At 39.6% G+C, this 27318-nt stretch overlaps 1 protein-coding gene across 1 annotated transcript in view; it reads left to right on the forward strand.

The window, feature by feature from the left end:
* FGF2 (fibroblast growth factor 2) overlaps positions 1-27318 on the forward strand; it is a 90949-nt gene that overhangs the window by 51216 nt on the left and 12415 nt on the right. Inside the window, exon 4 of the mRNA XM_060096363.1 lies at positions 20707-20810. Within this exon, the coding sequence (XP_059952346.1) occupies positions 20707-20810 (104 nt within the window). The remainder of the gene's footprint in view (positions 1-20706; positions 20811-27318) is intronic.

Raw genomic sequence — 27318 nt, forward strand, 5'->3', positions numbered from 1 at the left:
TTCATCTGGATGGTTCTTTTGCTAGCATAGTTTGATATTTCTCTTGCAGCTGCAGTCAGATGGTGGCTGGAACAGGAATACCTAAAATGGCTTTACTTACGTGTCTGGTGCCTTGGCAGGGTAACTGAAACTCCAGTGATTTGTTCCTTTCTCCACGCGGTCTCTCCATGAGACTAGCTTGGGCTTCTTTACGTAGAGGCTGGATCGCAAGACCAGAGCTCCAATCTGTAAGCACTGTTCACGTCATGTCTGCTAATGTCCCATTGACTAAATTCAGGCAACATGGCCCAAGACTAGAGTCAATACGGGAGGGGCTACACAAGGTATGACTATCAAGAGGTGTGGTTCATTGGAGCCACCAAAATAAGTCTCTACCACATCCAGTTTCCAAACCCCTACTGTCTGGAAAACAACTTCACTTGGATGTCACTCTGTAAGCTTGAACATAACTAATTCACTTCCAATCAAATAAGCAATTCATTGTTCTCCTTGATGAGCAGGAAGCTGGTGCTGGATCATAAACTGGATATCCTCATTTTGTCAACTTTCTTCCCAAATTATTCCATCATTTTTCCTTATTTCCAAGTTGAAAACCTAAACATAACTTTTTCCCCCTTCTTGTTTTTGTTTTTTACCAAAATCCAGACTTCATGAAACCCTGGCATTTATTCCTTTGTTCTCTGACCTCACTGCCACTTTCAAAGTCCATATCCTTATTATCGTACACGTGTATGGCTGCAATAACCTTTTAGTTAGGTTTTCTTTAAACACCGCTTTCAGTCTGATGCCTTTCTTTTCAAGAACCTGCAATATATTTGTTGTTCTTACTGCATTAAATCTGACCTGTTGCATTAAACCTGCATTTTTTCCCAAGGCCCTTATTTATTGGACCCTACTCCATTAATACAACTCTTTTTTCCACTACTGTATGTCATCTACCCTTCAGAATCGGTGAGTGAGGAGGGAAGGTACTTAAAATGGAAGAGTTTCAGTCCATCTACATTATAAATATCTTTGAACACAGAGGGGAATGGAGGAGGTAATGTGGAGGCAGAGCAAAAATCCTGAAGATAAAATGTAACATGGAAGGGAGTTTATCGTTGCTATTTGTGTTTTTGAGAATTAGGTGGGAGGAAAAGGGGGAAATCAGATATTTCAGGGGGTTGGAAATTAGATCCATTTTAATGGAATTCCTTAAGTTGAAAAAAATCTTGAACTGTCTCGTTCCTTTCACTACTCCTGGCTCAGATGGGTTTTACATCCACGTAGTCTGGTTTTATTGTTATCGGTGGTGCCGGGTGTATGTTCTAATGTGGTGCTTGGCGCACACTGGGTGCCTCATAAATGTTTGTTGGATGGAGAACATAAGCAAAACTTAAAGTTAGACTTTTTATTAACTAAACTGGACAACATCAACAAAGTCTAAAAAGATGTATGTTCTCTTATGTTGAATGGAGAGAGATGCAGAAGGCAGTTCCATGAATTATCTTCATCATTAAAAATAGACATTTGTTCAGCACTCAGTACATGTGCTCTAGTCGCTCACCGAGGCGGGGATGAGTGAGGCTTACTTAGCTAGTTACATGGCACAATGAGAGCACCTGTTTCTTCTGTAGACGGAGAGTATAAAACATGTTAGGGGGCTTCCCTGGTGGCGCAGTGGTTGAGAGTCCGCCTGCCGATGCAGGGGACGCGGGTTCGTGCCCCGGTCTGGGAAGATCCCACATGCCGGGGAGTGGCTGGGCTCGTGAGCCGTGGGCCCGTGAGCCATGGCCACTGAGCCTGCGTGTCCGGAGCCTGTGCTCCGCAACGGGAGAGGTCACAGCAGTGAGAGGCCCGCGTACCACAAAAAAACAAAAAACAAAAAAAAACATGTTAGGAACATGGGAAGAGAAACCTATTACATTTTTTATTTTGGATCAGATAAAAATTTAAAAATTGGACTTTGAAAGAATAACTTCCTGTTCATATGAGGGAACATTATAAAGTGATAAACATAGAGAGGCATTAACCTGAGGAAGTTGAACAAGCATATTCAGTTAATCCCTGACGTTAATTTGATACTGTTCATTTCCATTCCAGAGGCGTCGTATTTTTGTGAAACCAGCGATAGTATTTAACCTCAGTAATTGAGATATCGTGTACGGAAATGGCAAACATACTGGAAGAATCTCTCCCACTCTGCCAACTTTCAGCCACAGTTGCAAATACCCTATTTCAAAGAACTTAACTCCAGAGTAGTCCACTTAACTTTATTAACTTGGACTTCAAGGCAGCTACGTTCTTTGGGGTGGAGCCATGCTCTTCTTTTACTGTGACCCTGTTATTCCTTTAAAGTTATTCCGTTAACTTCTCAGCACAGCCGAAGAAGGGGCCCTGTTTCTTCCTTGAGACTTTCAGGCAGAGGGGCCGTTTCCAACTTCCTACTAAGTCCACCCAGCTATGTCATGCAGGGGATGCAGGGGAGAGCTTTCCTTGGGAGGGCCTCCTCAGAACTTTTGGAGATGGGCCTTGAGCTCTTGGCTGCAATCAGGGTTTTCCAAAGTGGCGGCCACAGTAAAGCTCGTCATTGACTGAGAGACGTGCCGCCCAGGCTATTTTCATGAGGGTCAAATAAAACTCTCTTGTCTTAAGCCTGCTTTGAAAGGTGTTTTCCTAATGATTTTACCAGTCAAACAGAATGACTGTGTGGAGAGTGCAGTTAAATAGCTGGAACACTCTGGGCAGCTCCCCTTCTCCACCCTTTGCCCCCCCTCGCCTTTCCCCCGAAGCTCCTCCTTTCCCAGGCACACACTTGCTGCTCTGTTTTCTGTTCTGGAGCTGCCTGAATTGTGTGATTTTTGAGGATGAATGTGAACTCCTCAATCCAGAAAGAAGTGCCAGGAACACAAATAGCTAATTGGCATTCACCCCTAGGGCAGGCGCATGACCAGCCAAGCTGGTTGCATTATCTCCATGGGGCACTTAGCTTTGAGAGAGACCTCAGCTCTCTCAAATCATCCAAGAAGCATTTCCAAAAGGTAGAAAGAATCGCCAAGAAAAGGCTGTAATCGGGAGGTGCTCTGTCTCTTGGGTATGTTGGATTGGTTGCAGAAATACTTGTTTGAGGCAGTTTATATTTTTGCTATTACTCTCTACCTGAGCTTCTTGTGATTTCAGGGCACTCTGGCTAGCTTAATAGCCTTTGAAACAGGGATTTCAGATTGGTGATCCACAAGCCAAATTCCAGTCACAACTCTGTGTGTGTGTGTGTATGTGCGCACGCACGTGCAAGCACCTGGCTGGTACTGAGTAGTGGCTGCCCCATCGGTTGGGAGGGGTATATGTTCTACGGTTTATCATGGTCCCTACTATTCCCTGCTTCTCCTAGCCTTATCACCAAGGTGCTTCTCTCTTGTCTGTTACTCACATGGTCCCTGTAGGCCTTTGAGTTTGCTACCCTGCTTTTAGTACAAGTATTTTCAGTGTTCCTTGAACGCTGAACTCTTCACTCTGAGACAAACCAAAGGAGTTGATAAGGATTTTTCAAGAAATGATTTGTATTATAGAACTAAAATTGAGAAACATCAACTGTTATTTTTCAGTGAAAATATTTTTCAGCCTATAGCAGGGGCTGCCCCTGACTGAAGGTCTGTCTGACTTTGAACAATTTGGTCCATACTAGGCTGTTGACTTCCTCAGGGGCCTGTCTGCCGCTGGTCTCCTCAGACAACAGAGCAGCAATTCTGTAACCTGGTGCTTCCACCTCCAGCTTCGGAAGGCCTCTGCTGGAAGACGTCTTCTCATAAGTAGCACAGATGTCGGCCCCAGGAGCCGGTACACATCCTGTTTATTCAGTAACATTAGAGGAAATATGAAGAAATGGGTGCGGAGGGTGGGAGGGAGGGAGATGCATGAGGGAGGGGATGTGGGAACAGATGTATATGTATGACTGATTCACTTTGTTATAAAGCAGAAACTAATTAAAAAACAAAAAAAGAAATGGGAAGTGACCACATGTTCTGGGGTCACCAGAGCAGTTCTTAGCATTCTTTTACTGATTAAAAATGTAATGCTCTATAACATTCAGCTATCTGAGGCATACAGAATCTTTCTGTCTGGCCTTTATATAACCTTTCCATAACGTCCTTCCACCACCTAACGTTTTAGTATGGCCACAAACAGGTGGCAAAAGTGGTGTTTGAACTTCATCCTTCTTCCCTCGGCCTGCTGTTCCCTCACCATCTAGTGGGAGTATTCAGAGGCTATGAATAGAGACTGGAAGAAATTGAGAACCCATGGTGGCAGAATAGCACATAGACCATGTATTGAGCCTCTGAATAACTGAGAATCTGATAAGTAGAATAAGCCATCAAAAAACAAAAGAATTTTCAAACAGTGATTCATCTTAGAATCATTTCATATTTTCCCCATGACTATTAGAGTAAAATCCTAAAAATGGAGTGTTAACTGAAACTTTGCATCAGATCTTTGTACTGTGTTGTATTGTGTTTTATTCCATGAGCCCAGATAGGACTGCACTCATAGTGAGTGAACAAGTTGTAGAATGGAAAAACCTGCATACATGGGAGGCAAATTATTTGGTCTATGGGCTGTTCCACCTGTGGGTTCTCAATTACATCCATTTCTATTCTGCTATGGAAATGAAACTTACAGTAAAAATAATATCTAGAGGAGTCTATCTTCTTTACATTACTTGGCTTTTTTCTCTCTCAAATAATTCCTTGTATCTTAAAGCATATATTTCAAATATTGATTATTAAACTAGATGAGATTTTGAACTAGTTGGTTGATATTTTTTAAATTAGTTTAAAAAAATTTGAGGTAATTTTAGATTCACATACAGTTATAAGAAGTAATAGAGATTCGATGTCCCCTTTGCCCGGTTTTCCCCAATTGTAACATCTTGCAGTACCTTTTATAGTATCACACCAGGATATTGATGTCGACACAGCCAAGACACAGAACACTTCCATCATCACAAGGATTCCTCAGGTTGCCCTTTTATAGCCACACTCATTCCCCCAATCCCACCTCTGGCAACTGCCAATCTATTCTCCATTTCTGTAATTTTGTGGCCCCCTTATTTTTAGAACCATTTCTCCAACAGTTGGTCTCTGGGAAGAAAATAGCCTTTAACACTTATGTAGGGCTGAGGACTTTTTGTAGGTGGAAGCTGGTACTTGTTTATACCTGTGTGCCCTCAGAGTTGACTTGGGGTTCTATGCCAGGAGACAGCGTCTGGTCCTGAAATCCAGCTCACTAAGATGTCGCTACTGCGGCTATTGCCAGAAAATGCCCCTGCCAAAGGTTGATGGATTTTTCCCTCCTGAATTACACACCGCTTCAAAGCAGGCCAAGAAATGACCTGGGTGGGAGGCATTTCTGTACTCTCCCTGACACTACAATAGTCAGATATTGTCTGGGGCCCCTGGTAGCTGTGGAAAGGGTGAGAGAAGGTATTTTATTTTCTCCACCTATCAACCTGTTGTAATTGTTTACTGATGGGTGTTGAGACTTTGAACTCTTTCCTTTTCTCTCCATCTTTGAAGTTATCTTCGCTGCTGTGCAGCTCTGCGTTAACCCTATATTGCCCTTTGAGCTTCTGGAATGCCAAAAGGTGCCAGATAGTCTTTCCCTCTTTCTAGCTATCAGTGTGACTTCATTATTTGATGCCACTTACAAAGTAAAAGCCATTGCCATTGTGTTATTAGAAGAATCAGGAATCATCTAATGTCTACAGCTGTTCGGGCCTGTGTTACACTTGCTCTTATCTGTAGCTCAGCTACCTCAAACGCTTCCACTTTAGGACATGAAGTATGAGATCCAGTAGAGGAGATATTGGAGAAAATTGATTTCTGCAGGTTTTTATGGATTGGAATTGCTTGTAACAGCCCTGTCTTTGGCATAAATCAACTGTACATTTAAAAAAATTTTATTGCATAAATTAAATGATATGGCTTAGACGTAACTGGCAAGAAATTTGGTATTTCATATATTTCACATATTTTATTCACATATTATATTACACTTACTTTTTTAAAAAATTTTATTTATTTGCATTGCGTTTGCGTTGGGTCTTTGTTGCTGCGCGCAGGCTTTCTCTAGTTGTGGTGAGCTGGGGCTACTCTTTTCTCTTGCTGTGGAGCACGGGCTCTAGGCGTGCGGGCTTCAGTAGTTGTGGCTTGTGGGCTCTAGAGCGCAGGCTCCATAGTTGTGGCTTAGTTGCTTAGTTGCTCCATGGCATGTGAGGTCTTCCCAGAACAGGGCTCGAACCCACGTCCCCTGCATTGGCAGGTGGATTCTTAACCACTGCGCCACCAGGGAAGCCCCTATTACAGTTACTTTTATTTAAACTGTTTTCAATATTTTGTCACCGTTGGTAGTCTTAAGTCCCACGATGAAAACAATTTCTGCTTTGTGGATATAAGGCTTGATACAGAGAAAGATTTAATGGACTCATAAAGCCATGTCCTGATTGAGTAGTAATGAAAGAATTCATGGACTTCTAAGGTCCTCCCTTCCCTTCTTCCTTCCTATTTTTCTTTCTTTCGTATTATGTCTAACTTTAGCTTTCTTTGCAAACCGAGGAGTTGCTAAGAATTTCAAAGAACTGTGTGTGTGTCTAATATTCTTATCTATAAACTTTAACCAGCCAGTTGAGTTGTGAGAAGAATGGAATGTGTGGTTTTTGGTTGCTGGGATGATATGCAAAAGGAAATGACAAAAAAAAGAAAGTTTAAGGAGAGTCAGTGTGAAGCTCGTTAGTCAAATTAGTCAAACAAAAAAGGAAAGAAGGAATAAATAAATAAATTTAGGTTGCTGATCTTTGTAATCTATCTGATTATTACCTCTGGTATTCCACATATATATGGAGATTTAAAGTTTTTCATTTTTAGCAAGTGAGTTTCTTTTGTTACAGACACTCCTTTGTCAGTTACCTGCATTAAAAAGTTTTCAGTGCTTGGTCTTCAGCATTAAATTGGATGATTCCTGAAAGAAGAAAACAAACCAGTGGGTTATGCCTTGGAATTTAGTTATCAGTTACTCATTAATTTCGGTTCCAAGGAGACTACTAAACCTGACTCAGTTACTTTTTGACTCAAAAACATAATTATATTGGAAAGCTAACACACTGTACCACCAAGTTGCAAATTAATATGTTTGTTTTGAATGAGTAAGTAAGAAATTAAAATGTGTACAGGGTTCTCAGAGGAGGATGTCAGGAATGTAAGTGCTCGTCAGCGGTCGAGCCATATAGTGAACTTTGTAATATAGTATTAGACAACTTCTTTCCGATTATTTTTGTGTACTAAATTAAGAGTTTCACTTTGCTTAAGCTTAAAAGTATTTAAATGAGAAATAACATTAATGCTGGCCCAACTAAAGAAACACCATGCAGCTGCCACCAGAATGTAAGCTCCATGAGGGCACAGACTTTGTAGATCTGGGCTACTATTGTATTTCTAGCTCCTAGACCAGTTCCTGACACGTGAGGCAACTGATACCATTTTGTCAAATGAAGGAATAATAAACACAGGATAATAGATTGAGAAATTGTATAAGGTCTGTGTCTTCTTTGCAGTAAGTACCATTTAGTTTACTTCCCTTGAGAATAGTGAAACTATAAATTTATTTGCCATAGGTAGAGTCAGCCTCAGTATGGTACGACATTATGTACAGCATAAATGACATTACTGAAAGATGCCTCTGCCATTTTGTAGATCATACTTGCCCTTTTCTAGATATCCTCATGTCCTAGATCAAGTATAAGGTTTCCTAACACATCCTATAATCCTTGACTCTCAAAACAAAGCAATAGGAAGAAGCAGGTGTAGAGTAGGAGGCCAACATCTATGATGGTTACATAGATGATTACAAGGCTGTACTAAAACTTTTACATATGCAGAGAGATCTAATATCTAATTTTCACTATAGCCTTGTGCAATAGCAATTATTTTCCATTGTGCAGGTGAAGAGGTAAGCTCAGCTAGTAAGTGGTGAAGCCTGATGAGTCCAATTCTGTCTGAAATATGTCCAATTTGTCCAAAATGTGTGCATTTGACACCACGTTTTTTTTTCTGAGTACTACAATTTAATTTCTGTGGTTTATTTCAGTCAGAATTCTTGAAGAAGTTGTTTGCATACTGTTCTCAAATTCTTCCTGTGGTTAATCCAGTGACTACTTTTCAGTCCTATATTACCTGACTCTTCTTTTGTACCATTTGACACTGAAGTTCTTTTTAAAGGTCCCACTTGAGATGCTGTCTTCAGTTGGTTTTTACTCTCCCCTGGTTTTCTACTTCTGACCACTCTTGGGGGGTTCATTAAATGTATAGACTACACGGGGGGCGAAGTGACTCTCTATATTGAGTCTTCCCATTGGTAAGCATACATAGCTCCCCTTTTAAGTCTTTTCAGAATGACTTTCAATAAACTTTTATAACTTTCTCCGTACAAGTCCTTGGTACCTTTAGTTATTATCTCAAATGGTATCTTTTTAAAAAAAATAATTATGTGTTCTAACAGTTTGTTGTGGGTAACAGAAACTCAACTGATTTTTATATATTCTTGTATCAAGCAGCCTTGCTGGAGTATTTTCAGTACTTCATTTGTATTTTATTTCGACTTTCAAAAAACTTTTTATTTAGGAAAAATTATAGAAGATTTATAGAAGAGTTGCAAAGATTTTACAGAGTTCCCCTGTACCCTTCACCCTGCTTTCCCTAAGGTTAACTTCTTGCATAACTGTGGCACTTTTGTCAAAAGTAAAAAAAAAAAAAAAAGTAAAAAACCGATACTGATACATTACTGTTCACTACAGACTTTATTTGGATTTCACCAAGTTTTCCACTGACATCCTTCTTCTGCTCCAGGATCCAATCCTTGCATTTAGTCTCTTAATTTTAATGCAGAAAACTGTACCACCCACAAAGAATAAGTTTTGTCCCTTAGTTTCCAAATCTGTGTGTGTGTGTGTGTGTCTGTGTGGTGTAGGTGTGTGGGTGGGGTGTAGGTGTGCGTGCACGTGTGTGTGGGGTGTAGGTGTGTGCATGTGTGTGTGGGGTGTAGGTGTGTGTGTGCACGTGTGGTGTAGGGTGTAGGTGCGTGGGGTGTTGGTGTAGGTGTGTGTGTGGTGTAGGTGTGTGCATGTGTGTGGTGTGTGTGTGGTATAGGTGTGTGTGTGTGGTGTAGGTGTGCGTGTGTGTGCGCGTGTGGGGTGTAGGTGCATGTGTGTAGGTGTGTGTGGTGTAGGTGCGTTCATGTGTGTGGTGTGTGTGGTGTAGGTGTGTGTGTGCGCGTGTGTGGTGTAGGGTGTAGGTGTGTGGGGTGTCGGTGTAGGTGTGTGGGGTGTCGGTGCGTGCATGTGTGTGGTGTGTGTGTGGTATAGGTGTGTGGGTGTGGTGTAGGTGTGCGTGCACGTGTGTGGGGGGTGTAGGTGTGTGCATGTGTGTGGGGGGTGTAGGTGTGTGTGGTGTAGGGTGTAGGTGTGGGGGGTGTCAGTGTAGGTGTGTGTGTGGTGTAGGTGTGTGCATGTGTGTGTGGGGTGTAGGTGCATGTGTGTAGGTGTGTGTGGTGTAGGTGCGTGCATGTGTGTGGTGTGTGTGTGGTATAGGGGTGTGTGTGTGGTGTAGGTGTGCGCGTGTGTGGTGTAGGTGTGTGCACAGTGCACCCTTGTGAGCTGGCTTGCCTGACCACTCTTTTCCAGGCTCTGCTGGCTCTACACCCTCTACTCCTCCTGCACATGTTGGTGTGTCCCAGGATTCCATCCTTTGCCCTGTACTTCATGCCTGTTACACACTGTTCTGGATCTCATTTTATATCTCCCTGTGTGGGTTTGCAGCAGCCTGTGTGTCCAAGGTAGCCACTGTTTGCTATGATTACCAAATCTTTATTTCCAGTGTAGATTTCTTTTTTTGAGCTCCAGATTCATATAGCTGACTCTCTTCCGGATATCTCTGTCTGGATTTTCCACAGACTGTCAGTATGTCTTAAGGGAACTTATCTGATTATCTTCCCTTGCCAACTTGTCCCTCCTCCTGTATTTCCCATCTCAACAATCTCTCAAATAGCCAAGGCAGAGAAGCCCGTGGCTCAGAGAGAAACCATTCTTTCCTTCCTTCTTCTTTCCCTGCCTCCTTCTTACCTCCACTATCTCCCTTCATTAACTTTTTTTTTTTTTTTTTTTTTTTTTTTGCGCGGTACGCGGGCCTCCCACCGCTGCGGCCTCTCCCGTTGTGGAGCACAGGCTCCGGACGCACAGGCTCAGTGGCCATGGCTCACGGGGGCCCAGCCGCTCCGCGGCATGTGGGATCTTCCCGGACCGGGGCACGAACCCGCGTCCCCTGCATCGGCAGGCGGACTCCCAACCACCGCGCCACCAGGGAAGCCCTCTTTATTAACTTTTAATTCTTTTTCCTTCAATTCTCACATATTTATCAACTTCTCTCCATCCTGTTTCATGCAAAGCTCTCATTCTTTCTTCTTTTTTCATACTATCAAACTCCTTAGCATAGTCTTCAGAGCCTCTGGCCTCTCCAGCCTCATCCTGTCCCTCGATGCCCTCTCACACAGTACGCACCACCCCCTCACTCTGTGCTGGCCACACCCATGTACCTGACATTCCTTGGCTGTGCCATGCTTTCTGTCCCTTTCTCCTTTGCAAGTTACATCAGGATGCTTTTGTTGTTGTTGCTCCTACTCTTTCTTTTCCTGACTAACTCTGCTAATTCCTGTAGTCTCCATTCAGTTGTCACTGCTTCCAGGAAACCTTTCATCTCCCAGGCTGGGTTAGGTGTACCTTCTGAGTGTTCTTGGATAGCTTGTGTGAATTTCTCTCATGGCACTGACATTATGGAGCTCATCTAGTTATCTGTGTACCATCCCTCTTCTCCTCGACAGTATTGTATGTTCAAGGTCAAAGACTGATGATGTATTTTCCTTTATGCTTCCTATTGCTTAGCACGGTACCTGGCACATACCTATTACTAGTAAATGTTCATGAATGAATGAATGAATGTATTCACTGTTCTCGGAAACACTGACTTGTCTATTTCCCAAAACCATATTCTTTCACCAGGGACAAACCTCTCTAAATGTCAGCTTCTTTATTTATAAACGAGGAGGGTGCACTGGATGATATCTGAAGTCCTTTACTGCTCTAACAAATTAGTATTCATGATTTTAAGGTTTATCATCCTTGAGCCTATTCAAAAGAAGATGATAAAAATTCAGGAGGAAATTCCAAAAACGGAGTTGCAAAATGTTTCGAGCAATAGTGGTCACATTGAAGTAATAGTTCAGCTTTTTGGTTATACTCTGTTAACTAAATGTGTCAAGTGCTAATAAATGGTCTGAGCACTTGAACGTTTGAGTAGTTTACTGTGAAACAGAGTTTCTGTTCCTTTGCTTACATATCTAAATCATTTTAGAGAGACTGTGCAAATTCTCCTTTGCTAAAGATTTTCAAGTAAAAGTTAGACAACTGTTTCTCATGGATATTGTAGATGGGATTTAAGATGTAATTGTATAGTGATGGAACCAATTGACCCCTAAGATCTTGCCTAATGATGAGATTCTTCAATTTTGTGGTTTACAGCTTTTGTTTTTATGCTACAACAGAGAAAAAAAGTTGAATTTTAAACTTGGATAACACACTGTGTAGTTTTCCAAGTTCATCTCTTACTGGATTTAATATCAACATTAGAAAGCCACCAGAAGTCTATGTTTATCAAAATTGTTGACTTCTGTGCATCCAAAACCTGAATATAGTGGGTGGTCTCCAGCGTGCTGAAATGACCGGGGCTACATCAGTGTTCAAGGTCCAATTTAGAAAGGTCTTTTATTGTAGACTTTTTTTAATTTTAAAAACTTTCAAAATGTAAAATATAACATAGATACAGAAAAACACATAAAACAAATTTGTACTTTAATGAGTTATTACTAGGTGAACATTTTTGTAATCGTTCCTCAAGTCAGAAAACAGAACTTTGCCAGTCACCGTAGAAGCCCCTCTGTGTGTCCCCTGTCCCAATCACAGTCCCCTGCCTCCCCAATAAAAGTGTACAGATCTTTAATTACTTCTTTGAGTTTCTTAATAGTTTCATCACACTGATAGGCATCCTTAAATATTCTGCTTTAGTTTACTTTTTAAAGTATGTCAGTTTTAAGCCTTTTTTAGTCTCAGGTCCTCCTTCCATCTTTTTTTCTCCCTAGTAATTGATTGTTGAGGAAATTGGATTATTTGACCTGTGGGGTTTCTCTAAAGATTTTTTTTTTTAATGTGGACCATTTTTAAAGTCTTTATTGAATTTGTTACATTATTGCTTCTGTTTTATGTTTTGGTTTTTTGGCCTCGAGGCATTTGGGACCTTAGCTCCCCAACCAGGGGTCGAACCCACACCCCCTGCATTGGAAGGCAAAGTCTTAACCACTGGACTGCCAGGGAAGTCCCTGACCTGTGGGGTTTCTCAGTCTGGATTTTGCCTGTTGCTCTAGCTGTCTTGGACTTGGCTGTTTAGGCTGTGTGGCTGTTTCGTGCCTCAGTCCTGAAATGACATTCTACCTGGAATATCATTCTATCTAGTCTCCCTACCCTATACCTTGTTCATGAGGTTATCTCCTAGATATCCTTCAAAACTTAGCTCAAACCTCATCTCTCCTAGAAAGAGTCTCTGATTTTCCCTCTAATAATAGATATGTCATTTTCTGTAGTCTCATAGCACCTGTATAATGCTCCAGTATGACACCAAGGACGTTGCTGCAACGGTTCCTTTACCCGCTTTTTCTCGTGTGAGATGCTTTCAATCCATCAGACATGCACAAGAGACTTCTATGTGCCTGGCATTGTGTTAACTCACAGGATACAGAGATGGATATCGTTCCCTGCCCTCACAATCAAAGAGGGCCAGACAAGTATGGTACAAAATTGTTCCGAGTAGAGGAAGCAGGATAAAGGAGTATAGAGGAGAGGACTCCTATCATAAACTGTGGGGAGAAGGGAAAAGGGAATGACCACAGAAGGTTTTCCAGGGTAGATTATAATTCCACAGTCTAGCACACTGCGTGCAAGAGAATTGGTACTTATTTATACTACAAAAAGGAATGTTCTATTTTATAGTCATTTATTAAGCACTTTTTAGGTGGCAAGTTTCACATTATCAATATTATAGAGAAAAACCATGTTTTTTTGCTTTTTTGATAGCTATGACAGACACTTTTCAAGTGTATAAACAGCTAGATTGAAGTATTAAAATCGGGTTTAGTTTTATATAAGGTGAAAATCAAGGCTTTAACCTTTATTCTAAATGTAAAAAATATACATTAATATTTTCTATTTCCAGAAACTAGGCTGAGGATAATAGTTTCCCTGGTTAGGCACAGAAGGGAATAGATCATTTTTATGGTTCAGAAGAGTTGATGATAAAGTTATCCAAAGTTATCCTCGATTTTTCAGAACAAATTTTTGCTAGCTTGTCTATTGTTTCATTTCCTGAAAAGTATGGAAAATTTTACATTGTATGCGTTATGTGGAAATTTAATAGAATTCCTATCATTCCCTATCTTGAAGTGCCTGATATTTAAAACCACTCCTTTAAAGAAGACCCTCTTCCCACTCTTCCTCCAGCAAACAAAACATGTCTTTGGTTTATGCCTTTTCTATGTCATAAGATCTTTGCTTATTAAGAGTCTTCTAAATCTCAAGTGTGATTATTTTATTGTAGCTTTCCTCCCTATGAAGCCAGTCCAGTATGAAACAGTGACTGTCCAGTGTCCTTGAGTACTGGCTGAGATTTCACACTGTATAGAATCCAAAAGTATCTCTCTGGAACATTATTAACACAGTTTTCATACCTGTTATGGACTGAATGTTTGTGTCCCCCCCCGCCCCCCAAATTGATGTGTGGAAATCCAAACCCTTGATGGAATGGTATTAGGAGATGTAGGGCCTTTGGGAACTGGTCATGTTATGGTGGTGGAGCCCTCATGAATGGGATCAGTGTCCCTACAAAAGAGACCCCACAGAGCCCCTTCTGCTATGTGAGGACACTGAGAGAAGACAGCTGTTCGTGAACCATAAAAAGGGCTCTCACCAGACACTGAATCTAACGCCATCTTGATCTTAGATTCCTTAGCCCCCAGAACTGTGAGAAATAAATGTTGCTTAAGTCACCCAGTCTATGGTATTTTTGTTATAGTAACCTGAATGGTCTAAGACAATACCCTTCAATAAATCGGTACCCACATTTAACATTAATTGCCCAATGAACTGCCTTAGTTACTTTTTGTTCTTTTATAACCCCCCCAATTTTTTATTAGAGAAAGTTTCAAATATATACAAAAAATAGAAGAACCAATTTAATGACCCCCACGTATCCATCACCTAGCTTCAGTAGTTATCATCACAGTCTTGTTTCATCTATACCTGAGTTAGCTCTTTACCCCCTTCCCTACTACTGGATTATTTTAACTATATCTGAGACATCATGTCATTTCATCAAAGCATTTGAAAAATGACTACATAAATTATTACATAAGTGATATGTATGTATTAGTGCATATTAGATACATAAATGATTGATATGTATCTCTAAAAGACTGGTATATATCTCTAAAAGATCCTTTAAAAATAATTACAGTTCCATTCTCATGCCTAAAAATTAAAAAAATTCCCTTAGAAGTATAAAATATCCAGTTAGTGTTAAAATTTCTCCTATGGTCTTACAGTAATTTTTATAGTTGGTTTGCTTTCATCAAGGTTTACTCATTGCTTTTTAAAATAAATTTATTTATTATTTATTTATGTGTTTTTGGCTGCGTTTGGTGTTTGTTGCTGTGCGTGGGTTTTCTCTAGTTGCGCCGAGCAGGGGCTACTCTTCGTTGTGGTGTGCGGGCTTCTCATTGTGGTGGCTTCTCTTGTGGAGCACGGGCTCTAGGCGCGCGGGCTTCAGTAGTTGCAGCACATGGGCTCAGTCATTGTGGCTGACGGGCTCTAGAGCGCGGGCTCAGTAGTTGTGGCTCATGGGCTCTAGAGCACAGGCTTAGTAGTTGTGGCACACGGGCTTAGTTGCTCCGTGGCATGTGGGATCTTCCTGGACCAGGGCTCGAACCTGTGTCCCCTGCATTGGCAGGCGGATTCTTAACTACTGCGCCACCAGGGAAGCCCTACTCATTCCTTTTGATTGATACATTTCTTACATTACTTTTAATTGAGAAACTTCCCTCTTGGAACTCATGACTGCAATTATTTCATGTTTAATATGGCATACACTTGGCATTTTATTCTACATTATTTAAAAATTCTGACAATGCTAACATTGTTTTTATTATAAAAGTAACATGTTCAACCGAGAAAAAAATTTTAAATATCAAAAAGTGTATGAAAGTAAAATATTATTTTCCTTTTATTACGCTGAAATAACTGTTAGCTCTTTGGGATTATTTTCTACTAATATGTATATATTCCATTGTATAATTTTTACATAGTATGTATTCCCTCTGTTACTACTTTAGGCTTAATTTGCTTTTCTAGTTCTTAAGGTAAAAGCTGAGATTTTCATGATTTTTTGCTTTTCTAATATAAACACTTAAAGCTATACCTTTCCCTTTAAGCATGTTGAGTTTTTATTACCATACAATTAGAAATATTTTCTAATTTCCCTTGTGATTTCTTTGATATGTGTTTTGCTTGGAAATGTATTGCTTAATCTCCAAGTATTTGTGGGATTTTCTGGATATCTTATTATTAATTTCTCATATTACACTCTGTATGATTTCAGCCCTTTTAAGTATATTGAGACTTGTTTTATGGCCTGCATATAATTTATTCTTGGGAGTATTCCTTGAAAATATGTATATTCTGCAGATTTGGGGTGTAGTGATCTTTAAGTGTCACTTTAGGCACATCCACATGTAAAACAATGAAGTTGGACCCTCATACAACATACAAAAATTAACTCAAAATGGATCAAAACCTAAATGACAAGGTAAAACTAAAACTCTTACGAGAAAAGCATAGGCATAAATCTTCATGACCTTGGATTAGGCAGTAGTTTCTCAGATATGACACCAAAAGCACAAGCAGTGAAAAAACAAAATCAATAAATTGGATTTCATGAAAATTAAAAATGTTTATGCATCAAAGGATAATACCAAGAAAGTGAAAAGACAAGCCACAGGATGGGAAAAGATATTTGCAAATCAGATATCTAATTAGGGTTTGTATCTAGAACATATAAAGAACTCTTACAACTCAATGAGAAGAAGACAATCTAAAACATGGGCCAAGGATCTGAATAGACATTTCTCCAAAGTAGATATACAAATAGCCAATAAACACATGAAAAGATACTCAACATCAGAAAAATGAAAATCAGAACTAAGAGATACCACTTCACACCCAATTAGGACTATAATAGAAAAAACAAACAAACAAACAAAAATCACCACCACGGACTATCACAAATGTGGCCTGGATGTGGAGAAATTGGAACCCTTAATTTCTAGTGGGAATGTGAAATGGTTGCTTTGGAAAAGTCTGACAATTTCTCAAATGATTAAACATAGAGTTACCATATTGACTTCTTGGTATATACCCACGAGAAATGAAAACATATGTCTACACAAAATCTTGTACATGAATGTTTATAGCAGCATTATTCATAATAGCCAAAAACTGGAAACAAACCAAATGTCTATCACCTGATGGGTGGGTAGATCAAATGGGGTCTCTCTATTCAACGCAATGTTATTTGGCAATAAAAAAGAATGAAGTACTGAAACATGGCTATAATGTGAATGAACCTTGAAAACAATATGATAAGTGAAAGAAGCCAGTCACAAAAGACTACATATTGTATGATCCCATTTATATGAAATATCCAGAATAGGCATATCTATAGAGACAGGAAGTGGATTAGTGGTAGCCTAGGGTTGGGGATGGTGGTATTGGGGACATAGGAGGTGAACCATAGGAGGTGTGGGATGATGAAGATGTTCTAAAATTGATTCTGGTGATGGTTGCACAACTCTGTGAATATACTAAAACCACCGAATTGTATGTACACTTTAAATGAATTGTATCATACATGAATTATGTCTCAGACTGTTAAAAAACAAAAGTACCAGGGGTACCCACAGTACAGGACAAGAGCCAGTGATATTACTTAACATCATGGTAACTTTGGAAAAAGAACTTATAAGCTGAAGTTAATTGATATGAAAAATTCAAGTCCACTAGGCAAATAAGCATAGGATCATTTACCATGCTGGCAGAGTTAATTTTTTTTTAGCATAGTTTTCAAATGACAATGATGTTAAGAAGAGACTAAAGTTTCAGGTAAATGAAACCTACCTGATATTAAAAAAAAAAAAAAAAGTCAGGTCAGGTTGGCTGATAACATTATTCTTATATTCCATATACTTACTGATCTATTTCTTCTGTCAATTTTTGCTTCAGGCAGTTTATTATTATAGCACATTATCTATTATTATGTGCTACATGTTTAAAATTATTATGTTTTCTTGAGGTATCTGACCCTTTTATCATTATGAAATAACTTTGTTCATCTCTAGTTATACTACTTACCTTGAAGTCCACATCAGATATTAATATAGCCATACCAGCATTCTTATAATTAGGGTATACATTTTATATTTTTTCCCACATTACTTTCAACTTGCCTGTATCTTTGTATTTAATGTGCTTTCCTTGTAAACAACATAGTTGGGTTTTGCCTTTTAACTTCTTGACAATTCTTCCTTTAAGTGTTTAGTTCATTTACATTTAGTTCAATTATTGATGTGTTGGGTTTAATCTGCCATCTTGGAATTTGTTTTCTAATTTCCCCATCTGTTCTTTGTCCTTCTGTTCCTCTTCTGCCTTCTTTTGGGTTGAGTACTTTTTCATATTCCATTTTGTCTAAGACAGAAATAGCCCAGCTGTTAACTATTTGGGTAGGTCAGGATTATCCTTGCTCTTGAAATCTACCATTGTCTTTGAAGATCTCTCTTCATCCTGCTTTTCTTTTGATGAAGGCTCAGTGATTCTCAGAGGGCTCTCTCTCAGCTCTGTTCCACTCCCAGCTGTCACTGGACTGTTGCTTTGCACTCGGCAAAGCCTTAGGTGCTTCAGAAGGATCTCTTAGCCCTTCTGTTCTGTCCTCTGCCTCTGGTGTGTGATGGTTGTGCCCTAGGTGCAAGCTCTGTAGGAGAGAACTGGCAGGTGGGTATGGAATTGCTGTTTGATTAGGGCTCCTTAGAAATCCAGTTCTTCATGTCAGCAGCACTTAAAAGTTTGTAAAAGTTCAGCTGGTTTCTTTATACTCCCCATTTTGATAGGGTTAGTCTTCTTCCTGTCAAAGATGGAAGCAGGTCATCTTTTAAGTGGGGGAAGGGATAATCTGTATGTGAAATTTAGTTTACTTAGGTCTCTTTGCATCTCAGCTCTGATGGGTTTTTAAAGAAAATCTATGATTTTGTGGATTTTCCAGCTTCTTATTGGTTTCAGGCTCTGGTTACTTTTAAAGTTTATATTTTTATAGTTATATGTTAATGGAAACACTTTTCAGGCATCTACAATTAGTGTTTACTTTATAATGGCTTATAAAATGACAATATCCTAATGTGGAATCCCAAGAAATCTGTGAAAAGCCAATGAATAAATGAATGATGACGTTTACTTTGGGTACTGAATTGCAGGTACTGACCACACATTAATATCCATAATCTGCCTTATGACCAGTAATACACATTTACAAGATGGTGGGCTTGAGCTAGCCTACAGTTTATTGATAAAGTGCCAGGAAAAAAGTATAGTGATTGACTATGCAGTCTTGCCTCAGGAGCATTTATACAACCATATGAGTTAAAAAGAGATGCAAATACATTCATAATTAATATGGCTTATCTACATCACTTTAGAGCTATATACAAGGATTTTTATTCATAATCATTAATTTTGCTTATATTTGTTAAAAATAAATCTTATTTTCTACAGTTTCCCATAAAGTTTTGAAAGGGGCTTTATGCCTTTCTCCGTTTAGTTTTCATGTCTTGATTATATTCCTTTTACTTTGTGTACTGTCTTTTAAGATTCTGTAGAAGAATTTCACCTGGAGTGACTGGCACAGAGGAGAATCAGACATTAAATGTCCAACAAATATCTTTTTATAAAAAATGTAAATTCTCAAACATTCATAAAGTAATGAGAATAGAATAATGAACTCCCATGCTTCTAATAACTATTGACATAGGTTAATCAATCTTGTTTTATTATCCCACCCATTTTATTAAAAAAATATTGATTGATTGATTCCTGGAATGTTTTATTTTATTTTTTTCCTGGAATATTTTAAAGTCAATCCCAGATGTTATATCTCATTTTACCCGTATGTTGTTCTACCTGATAGGAAAAAATTTAAAACATAATTACTATGACATAATTATGTCTAACAAAGTTAATAGTAATTCCAGAATTTTTCAAACATTGCCTTTTTGTGCCGTGTTTCCTAGCTGCCCAGAAACACCTGGGAAAATTAAATTTACTTTATGTTTCTAATGTTATCCAAATAATATTATTCTGATTTCCAGAATTTTGAATATTCATTGCTTTTTTCTATTGCTCTCAAGAATGTCCTAGATATGTTTATAGGCCACAGAATAGCCTGTGAAAAAACTTGTTCTGGGACCCAACCACATTTTATACACACTGTGTACTTGATACCCTTATGGTGATTTATAACGCAGGTTATGAGAGGCAAAGTTCTGAGAAGTTTGACAATAAAGAGTTAACTTGACTTAACCAAGAATTTCCTAAATTTATTTGGCCCCAGAACCTGTTTTTTAAGTAATCTCTGTTAGCCAAAATACATTTTGGGGAATGCTGTTCTAGGCAGGAGAATGCTGCCTCTGAATAGCAAAACAAATTTTAAACTTAATTTTAACTGAATTAATTAGATGATTATTTGTCCCTATGGCATTATCATCATGATCATGTAATATCTATTTTTTTGTTTTCCAACAGTCTGCTTAATATTGATAATGTAGGGTAACACATAGGTCATCCTCTTCAGGATCTTACATTCTGAAAATCTTTCATCACACTATAAGCAAATTAAGCATAAACATTTTGTTTGTCCAATAGATATTTGCAAAAAAAAAATCTATACATCACAATCCCTCCATAAACAAAGATAAATGCATTTGGTATTGTATTGAAGGGGAAGCTAGAAATAAGAGGTGAGGAAACTCACGGAAATACAAACCAAAAGATAATAGTGAGCGATTATATTTTATTTGTGAAGAATTGGTTAAAATAACTTTTAAAGAGTTTAAAGTTAGGCAGTAGTGTGGAAATTCTCATAAGTAGTTTATATATTTATGTACTCTTAAAATATGTTCATTTAAAAAAAATCTAAGTAGTTAACAAGGCCAAGTGGAGGCTAATTACACATGAAGGGAAAAAAATTCTCCATCTGTCACTCTTATCCACTCACTGACACTGGATTGAGAAGGGAGTCAAGAGGCACTCATACTTTAGTGGGTCTGCCTCTCATTCTAACAGAATTTAATTGACATCTGTCCCCTGTCCCCCAGCTCCTTGGCTGGATGCACAAGCGCCTTGTCTTTACCCTGTATGTTGCATAAACGTGTAGATGCCTCTTTTTTCTATGATGCTACAAAGGTAATTTTCTCCATTACTTATAGTCAAACTACAACTTCAAGCAGAAGAGAGAGGGGTTGTGTCTATCAAAGGAGTGTGTGCGAACCGTTACCTTGCTATGAAGGAAGATGGAAGATTACTGGCTTCTGTAAGTAATGTTTTCTCTTTTTGTACTTTTTAAAAAAATTTAGCTTTTATTGCTATGAATTTACTAGTATTGGTATTATTAAATCTTTATTAAGGGTTTTACAGGTATATCATTTAATCTTCACATTCATCCTATAAAATAGAGTGTTATACTCTATTTCACAGAGGCAAAAACTGAAGTTCTGAGGGAGTAATAAAGTAACCAAGAAAACACAGGTCATATGAGGCAGAGCCTGGATGGCACGCCAGGACAGCATGCCAGGCAGTCTTGACTCCAGAGCAGGAACTCTAATTCACTGCATTTTACTGCCTTTGCTGCAAAGCTATTAAACTATAGTTTTATTTTTAAATTATTATATTTTTAATAAATTTACTTTTGGACGCATTGGGTCTTCGCTGCTTCACAGGCTGTCTCTAGTTGCGGCGAGCGGGGGCTACTCTTCATTGCAACGTGCAGGCTTCTCATTGCGGTGGCTTCCCTGTTGCGGAGCACGGGCTCTAGGCGCACAGGCTTCAGTAGTTATGGCACACAGGCTTAGCAGTTGTGGCTCTAGAGCGCAGGCTCAGTAGTTGTGGTGCACAGGCTTAGTTGCTCCACGGCATGTGGGATCTTCCTGGACCAGGGCTCGAACCCGTGTCCCCTGCATCGGCAGGCGGATTCTTAACCACTGTGCCACCAGGGAAGTCCCTAAAACTATAGTTTAAAAAAAAATCTTTATATTGTGCAGTTGTCTGAAAATCATTGGGATGGACATATAAAATTTTGAGTATGAGTTTTTGGTGTTTTTTTTTTTTTTTTTTGCGGTACGTGGGCCTCTCAGTGTTGTGGCCTCTTCCGTTGCGGAGCACAGGCTCCGGACGCGCAGGCCCAGTGGCCATAGTTCATGGGCCCAGCCGCTCCGCAGCATGTGGGATCTTCCCGGACCAGGCACGAACCCGTGTCCCCTGCATCAGCAGGCGGACTCTCAACCACTGCGCCACCAGGGAAGCCCTGAGTATGAGTTTTTAAGCTTCTTTCAAATATGACATAGAAACACTTGCCATTTAGAATACTATAAAATAGAGTCAATAATGATCGTATCTCAGAGGTTTTTTTTTTGTTTTTATTTATTTATTTACTTTTTTGCAGTACACGGGCCTCTCACTGTTGTGGCCTCTCCCGCTGCGGAGCACAGGCTCCGGACGCGCAGGCTCAGCGGCCATGGCTCACGGGCCCAGCCGCTCTGCGGCATGTGGGATCCTCCCAGACTGGGGCACGAACCCGTGTCCCCTGCATCGGCAGGCGGACTCTCAACCACTGCGCTACGAGGGAAGCCCATATCTCAGAGTTTTTGTGTGGAGTAAATAATTCATATCAAATGCCAAAATCAGGGTCTTATACATAATAGGTCCTCAAAATTGTTACTTCCTCCTCCTGTTACTTCTCATTTATATATAAGCTCATTAAGGGCAGGGACTTCTCTATTTTTTTTACTTTTTATCACAGCTACTCCAGGGTCCTTGCTGCTGGCTAGTATTCTTTCCATTAATACAGGCTCCCTGTCAACTTCACCATTATTACAACCAGGATTGTATGTCTATTGAGCAGACACTGTGTGGGGAATGACGCAGGGAAGCAGATCAGTATAAAAGACACAGATTGTACTTCTGTCTCATTGGGGGAGTACATAAGACATGTACCTAAAAGTGCGTGTATATACAAACCACAGCCATAATACCAATACCAGTAGCCGGTTATATAGCACTCTGTAGCTTTCCCCACAGAATGAATCTAATAGTACTGAGCAGTTGTGGTGTTTTGAGCTTAGTTTTTGAATTTTTTTCTGAGTGAAGATCTTTGGATTTTTTTAAATTAATTTTTTATTGGCGTGTAGTTGATTTACAATGTTGTGCTAGTTTCTGCTGTACAGCAAAGTGAATCAGTTATACATATATCCACTCGTTTTTAGATTTTCCCATAGGTCATTACAGAGTATTGAGTAGAGTTCCCTGTGCTATACAGTAGGCCCTTATTAGTTATCTATTTTATACATAGTAGTGTGTATATGTCAACCCCAATGTCCCAGTTTATCCCTCCCCTTTTCCCCCCGATAACTACATTTTTTACATTGTGACTATTTCTGTTCTGTAAATAAGTTCATTTGTACCATGTTTTTAGATTCCACATATAACTGATATATATTTGTCTTTCTCTGTCTTCACTTAGTATATAATTTCTGTGTGCATCCATGTTTTTGCAAATGGCAGTATTTCATTCGTTTTTATGGCTGAGTAATAGTCCATTGTGTATATATGTACGACATCTTCTTTACCCATTCCTGTCGATGGGTATTTAGGTTGCCTCCATGTCATGGCTATTGTAAATAGTGCTGCAGTGAACACTGAAGTGCATGTATCTTTTCAAATTACCATTTTCTCCGGATATATACCCAGTGGGATTGCTTGATCATATGGTAGCTCTATTTTTAGTTTCTTAAGGAACCTCCATACTGTTCTCCATAGTGGCTGTACCAATTTACATTCCCATCAAGTGTGGGAGGATTCCCTTTTCTCCACACCCTCTCCAGCATTTATTGTTTGAAGATTTTTTGATGATGGCCATTCTGACTGGTGTGAGGTGATACCTCATGGTAGTTTTGATTTGCATTTCTCTAATAATTAGTGATGTTGAACATCTTTTCATGTGCCTCTTGGCCATCTGTATGTGATCTTTGGATTTTTGAAGGGACTGAAACAGACTTACAGAGAAATTACAGAGAAAAAGAATATTCAACCATCTGACTGATCATCTGACAAAGATATGTTTAATATATTTATGTGATTTTTGCATAAGTCTCAGTGTAGCGGTGCTCTTTTCTTGTAATTGAATAAATTTTAGAATCTTCTTCAATAGCTAGTATTTTTTGAGTGTACAGCATACTAAGTACCATGCTAGGCATTAGGGTTATAAAGTTGAATACAAAATGGCCTGTGCCTTAATAAGTGACAACCTGGGGAGGCAGAAGTGTAAATAAGTATTTGTAATAATGTGTAAGGGGGGTGGCTTTGAAGTGTTCTTCTATATGTTGCATGTATGCATAGTAATAAAGGAAAGGGAGTGATTAAACTTGTCTAGATTGGGAAGAATGACCTACAAAGAGGATTTGACATAATGTAGAGGAAGGGGTTTATCAGGCAGTTCGGGAGCAGAGGAATGGAGATCAGGGTATAGGTAATTCTAGGACATGGCACTAGGGGTTTCTCCAGAATTACAATTCACTACTGCTGGAGTGTAAGGTGCCAAGGCAATAGAAGGTAGAAGGGAAGAAATGAGGCTGGAGAAGCAGGTAAACTGCCTGCTGAAGTACCTGATAGCACCATGCTGCTCTCAGCAGTGGGAAGCCATAGAGTTTTAAGAGACACATGAGATTTGAATTCAAGAAAGAGCTCTCTGGCAGCAGCGCAGAGGATGGATTTGAGGGGTCCAAGGCTGGTGGAGACAGGCCAGTTAGAAGGCCATGGGAATAGTCCAAGCAAGTGATGATCAGAACCTGGCAGTAACAGGATGAAGAGGATGGAGTAAAGTGCTAGCACTGAGGCTGACCAGAGTTAGGAGCAGAGTAGAGGGAAAAGTCAAAGATGACATCCAGGTTTCCAGTTTGGATGAGGAGGTAGATGAAAAAGGGGGAAGAGGAAAAGAGCAAGTGCTGGGAAAAGGTAATACAGGTTCAAATTTAGTCTTATCTAGTTTGAGTTGCCTAAGAGAAATTCAGGTGAAGATGTTCACTACATAGTTGGAGTTACGGGTCTGGAGTTTAGAGGTGTGTGTTGATATATAGATTTGGGCGTCATAAGCATATATGTGGTGGCTAAAGCAGGGGAATGGATGAGGTTTCCTAGGCAAAAAAAATATAGCTATGAAAGGCTGACTACTTGGAACTTTCACTTCTTCCACTGTTTTTTTTTTCTCTACCAGCCTGTTGTCAACTCAAGGGATGATGTAATACTTTGGGAATCTACTGAAGTAGCATTTTAAATATTTCCAGGGCAGTGAATCAATGGGTAATTTTGGATGACCTTGACCTTGTAGAGAGAAGGGGGGTTAACCCTGCTCTTCTCACCTCAGAATGTAACAAAACACCGTGTGAATCACTTTGTCTCCTGCAATAGTGTTGATTTGGCTACTGTCAGACAGTAAAGGTGGTGGAGGAAAGTAAATACATACAACATTTGCTTCTGTCTCAACTATGGACAACACTAGTCAAACTGACACTAGTCGAAATGGTTTTAAAGCTCTAGGCTTTGCTATGTCTGTCTTGTGACTTCAGATTGTTACCCTGTGGTTTTCCACTTAAAGAGATTAGAAGATCCAGTAATCATGGCCCTGTAAGATAGTCATTGGAGGGGTTATTTATCTTGAGAACACAGGCTGGAACACAGGTTCATCTGTAATGATAAAAATAATTGTCAAAAGTGATGAAAACAGAAGCTACTCTACCTTATTTATTAAAATTTTTTTTTAAAAATTGAAGTATAGTTGATTTACTATGTTGTGTTAGTTTCTGGTGTAGAGCAATGTGATTCAATTTTAAATACATATATATATTTTTCATATTCTTTTCCATTATAGGTTATACAAGATATTGAATATAGTTCCTTGTGATATATACACTAGGACTTTGTTGTTTATCTATCTTATACACAGTAGTTTGTATCTGCTAATCCCAAACTCCTAATTTATCCCTCTCCGCTCTTTCCCCTTTGGTAACCATAAGTTTGTTTTCTATGTCTGTGAGTCTGTTTCTGTTTTGTAAATAAATGTCAATGGACATTTAGGTTGAGAAGTTACTCTACAGTGAGTCTTTGAAACTACTGGGGTCTGTAAAAGAGGAGACAATTTAAGACACTAGACCTAAAACCTGAGCTGTCTTCTCATTCTTAGAGAATTCTCTACAAGTTAGAATTCAGAGAATTCTGACCTCTTCTCGTGGCACATAGGCATTAAGCTTCTCAAACTGTTGATTCTGTAGAAGCATAAAATGCTCTAAACAGTGTTTTCTAATTTTTTCTTTAGCTAAGCAGGACCTTTCACAAGATTAAGGTCACAGCATTCTATTTAGTCTTAAATATGTTTCTGTCCCCTTGGATGTGTGTTAATTCTTCCAGATACAACGGATTTCCTTCAAGCTGGTACAGTAAGAGTTAATTTAGCAATACTCAGAAATTTATCACAAACTCTGTAGGGACAAAGCCACAGCTGTTACACATAACTGGAATATTCAGGATTTATCAGTTTTCTTTGAGGAAAGGCACCAGCCAAGATCCAGTTGTTCCAGCTCCCGTCACTGGATCTATTCCATGCCAAGGTCACGAGTCAATCTCTAGTCTTACCATTCAATCTGTGTGGCTTGCTGCCTTGCCTCTTCAGCAGCAATCCTCTTTCAGATTAGTCTGGGTGGGCTGTGTCAATTTTCAGATGAAAAAGTAAGTGTCCCTAAAACAAGGGACACTTACCCCCAAACCAAGGAGGTGGTGTTGGTGGTGGTTCAGGAAGTGGCATGTTTTCCTCTGAGTCAGCTCCATAGGCACTGAGCTGTCAACAATAGCAACTTTCAGGCAAGAAATTAAAAGTCTTGACCCTTGGCTATTAATAGCATCTGTTCCACTGTTTAATGGGTTGAGATGAATCACTGATGATGAAAGACACTGTAGCCGGGGATGTCAGCAGGGACCTCACTCAGGTGACAATGGGAAGAGACATCTGGCATGTAAAAAAGAAAAACAAAACAACTTTGGGGGGCTTCCCTGGTGGCGCAATGGTTGAGAGTCCGCCTGCTGATGCAGGGGACATGGGTTCGTGCCCCAGTCTGGGAGGATCCCACATGCCGCAGAGCGGCTGGGCCCGTGAGCCATGGCCGCTGAGCCTGCATGTCCGGAGCCTGTGCTCCGCAACGGGAGAGGCCACAGCAGTGAGAGGCCTGCGTACCGCAAAAAAAACCCCCCAAAAAACAAACCAACTTTGGGATAAGTCCAGTATTGTGATCAGTAGCCATCATTTGGGGATGCAGATGTTCCTTATTACCTAGAGACACTGGGGTTTATGAACTTGCATTTGCCAAAGGCATAATTCTTCCCACTCTTCTTCTACAAGGCCCCATTTCAGACTGCTATGTTATGGCACATCCCTGGGTTCTTCTGCATTGTATCCTGTGTGTGATTCCTACACTGATTTGTAAAACATTATAGTTTACCCTCAGAAAAGCATGCTGGATAATAACACATTTTGGTTTCTAAGAGTCAGGTTAGGTTGATTACTACCAGTTGAGAGTATTAAAAAAGACTAAGTTGTGTACCATTTTTTTCCTCCAACATCTTCACATATTAATAGCATGAACGTATTCAGGCTAAGGATTTCTCACTGTTTGAAACACTTCTTAAGTGTCTTTACCCTTCTCTGAAGCTAGAAAATATAAATGTTCAAAGAGTAACTATATTTACCTGCCAAAGCCTAAATTTGGAGGCTGAAGTTG

The sequence above is a fragment of the Mesoplodon densirostris genome, chromosome 1 (assembly GCF_025265405.1).
Source record: "Mesoplodon densirostris isolate mMesDen1 chromosome 1, mMesDen1 primary haplotype, whole genome shotgun sequence".
Taxonomy (NCBI): Eukaryota; Metazoa; Chordata; class Mammalia; order Artiodactyla; family Ziphiidae; genus Mesoplodon; species Mesoplodon densirostris.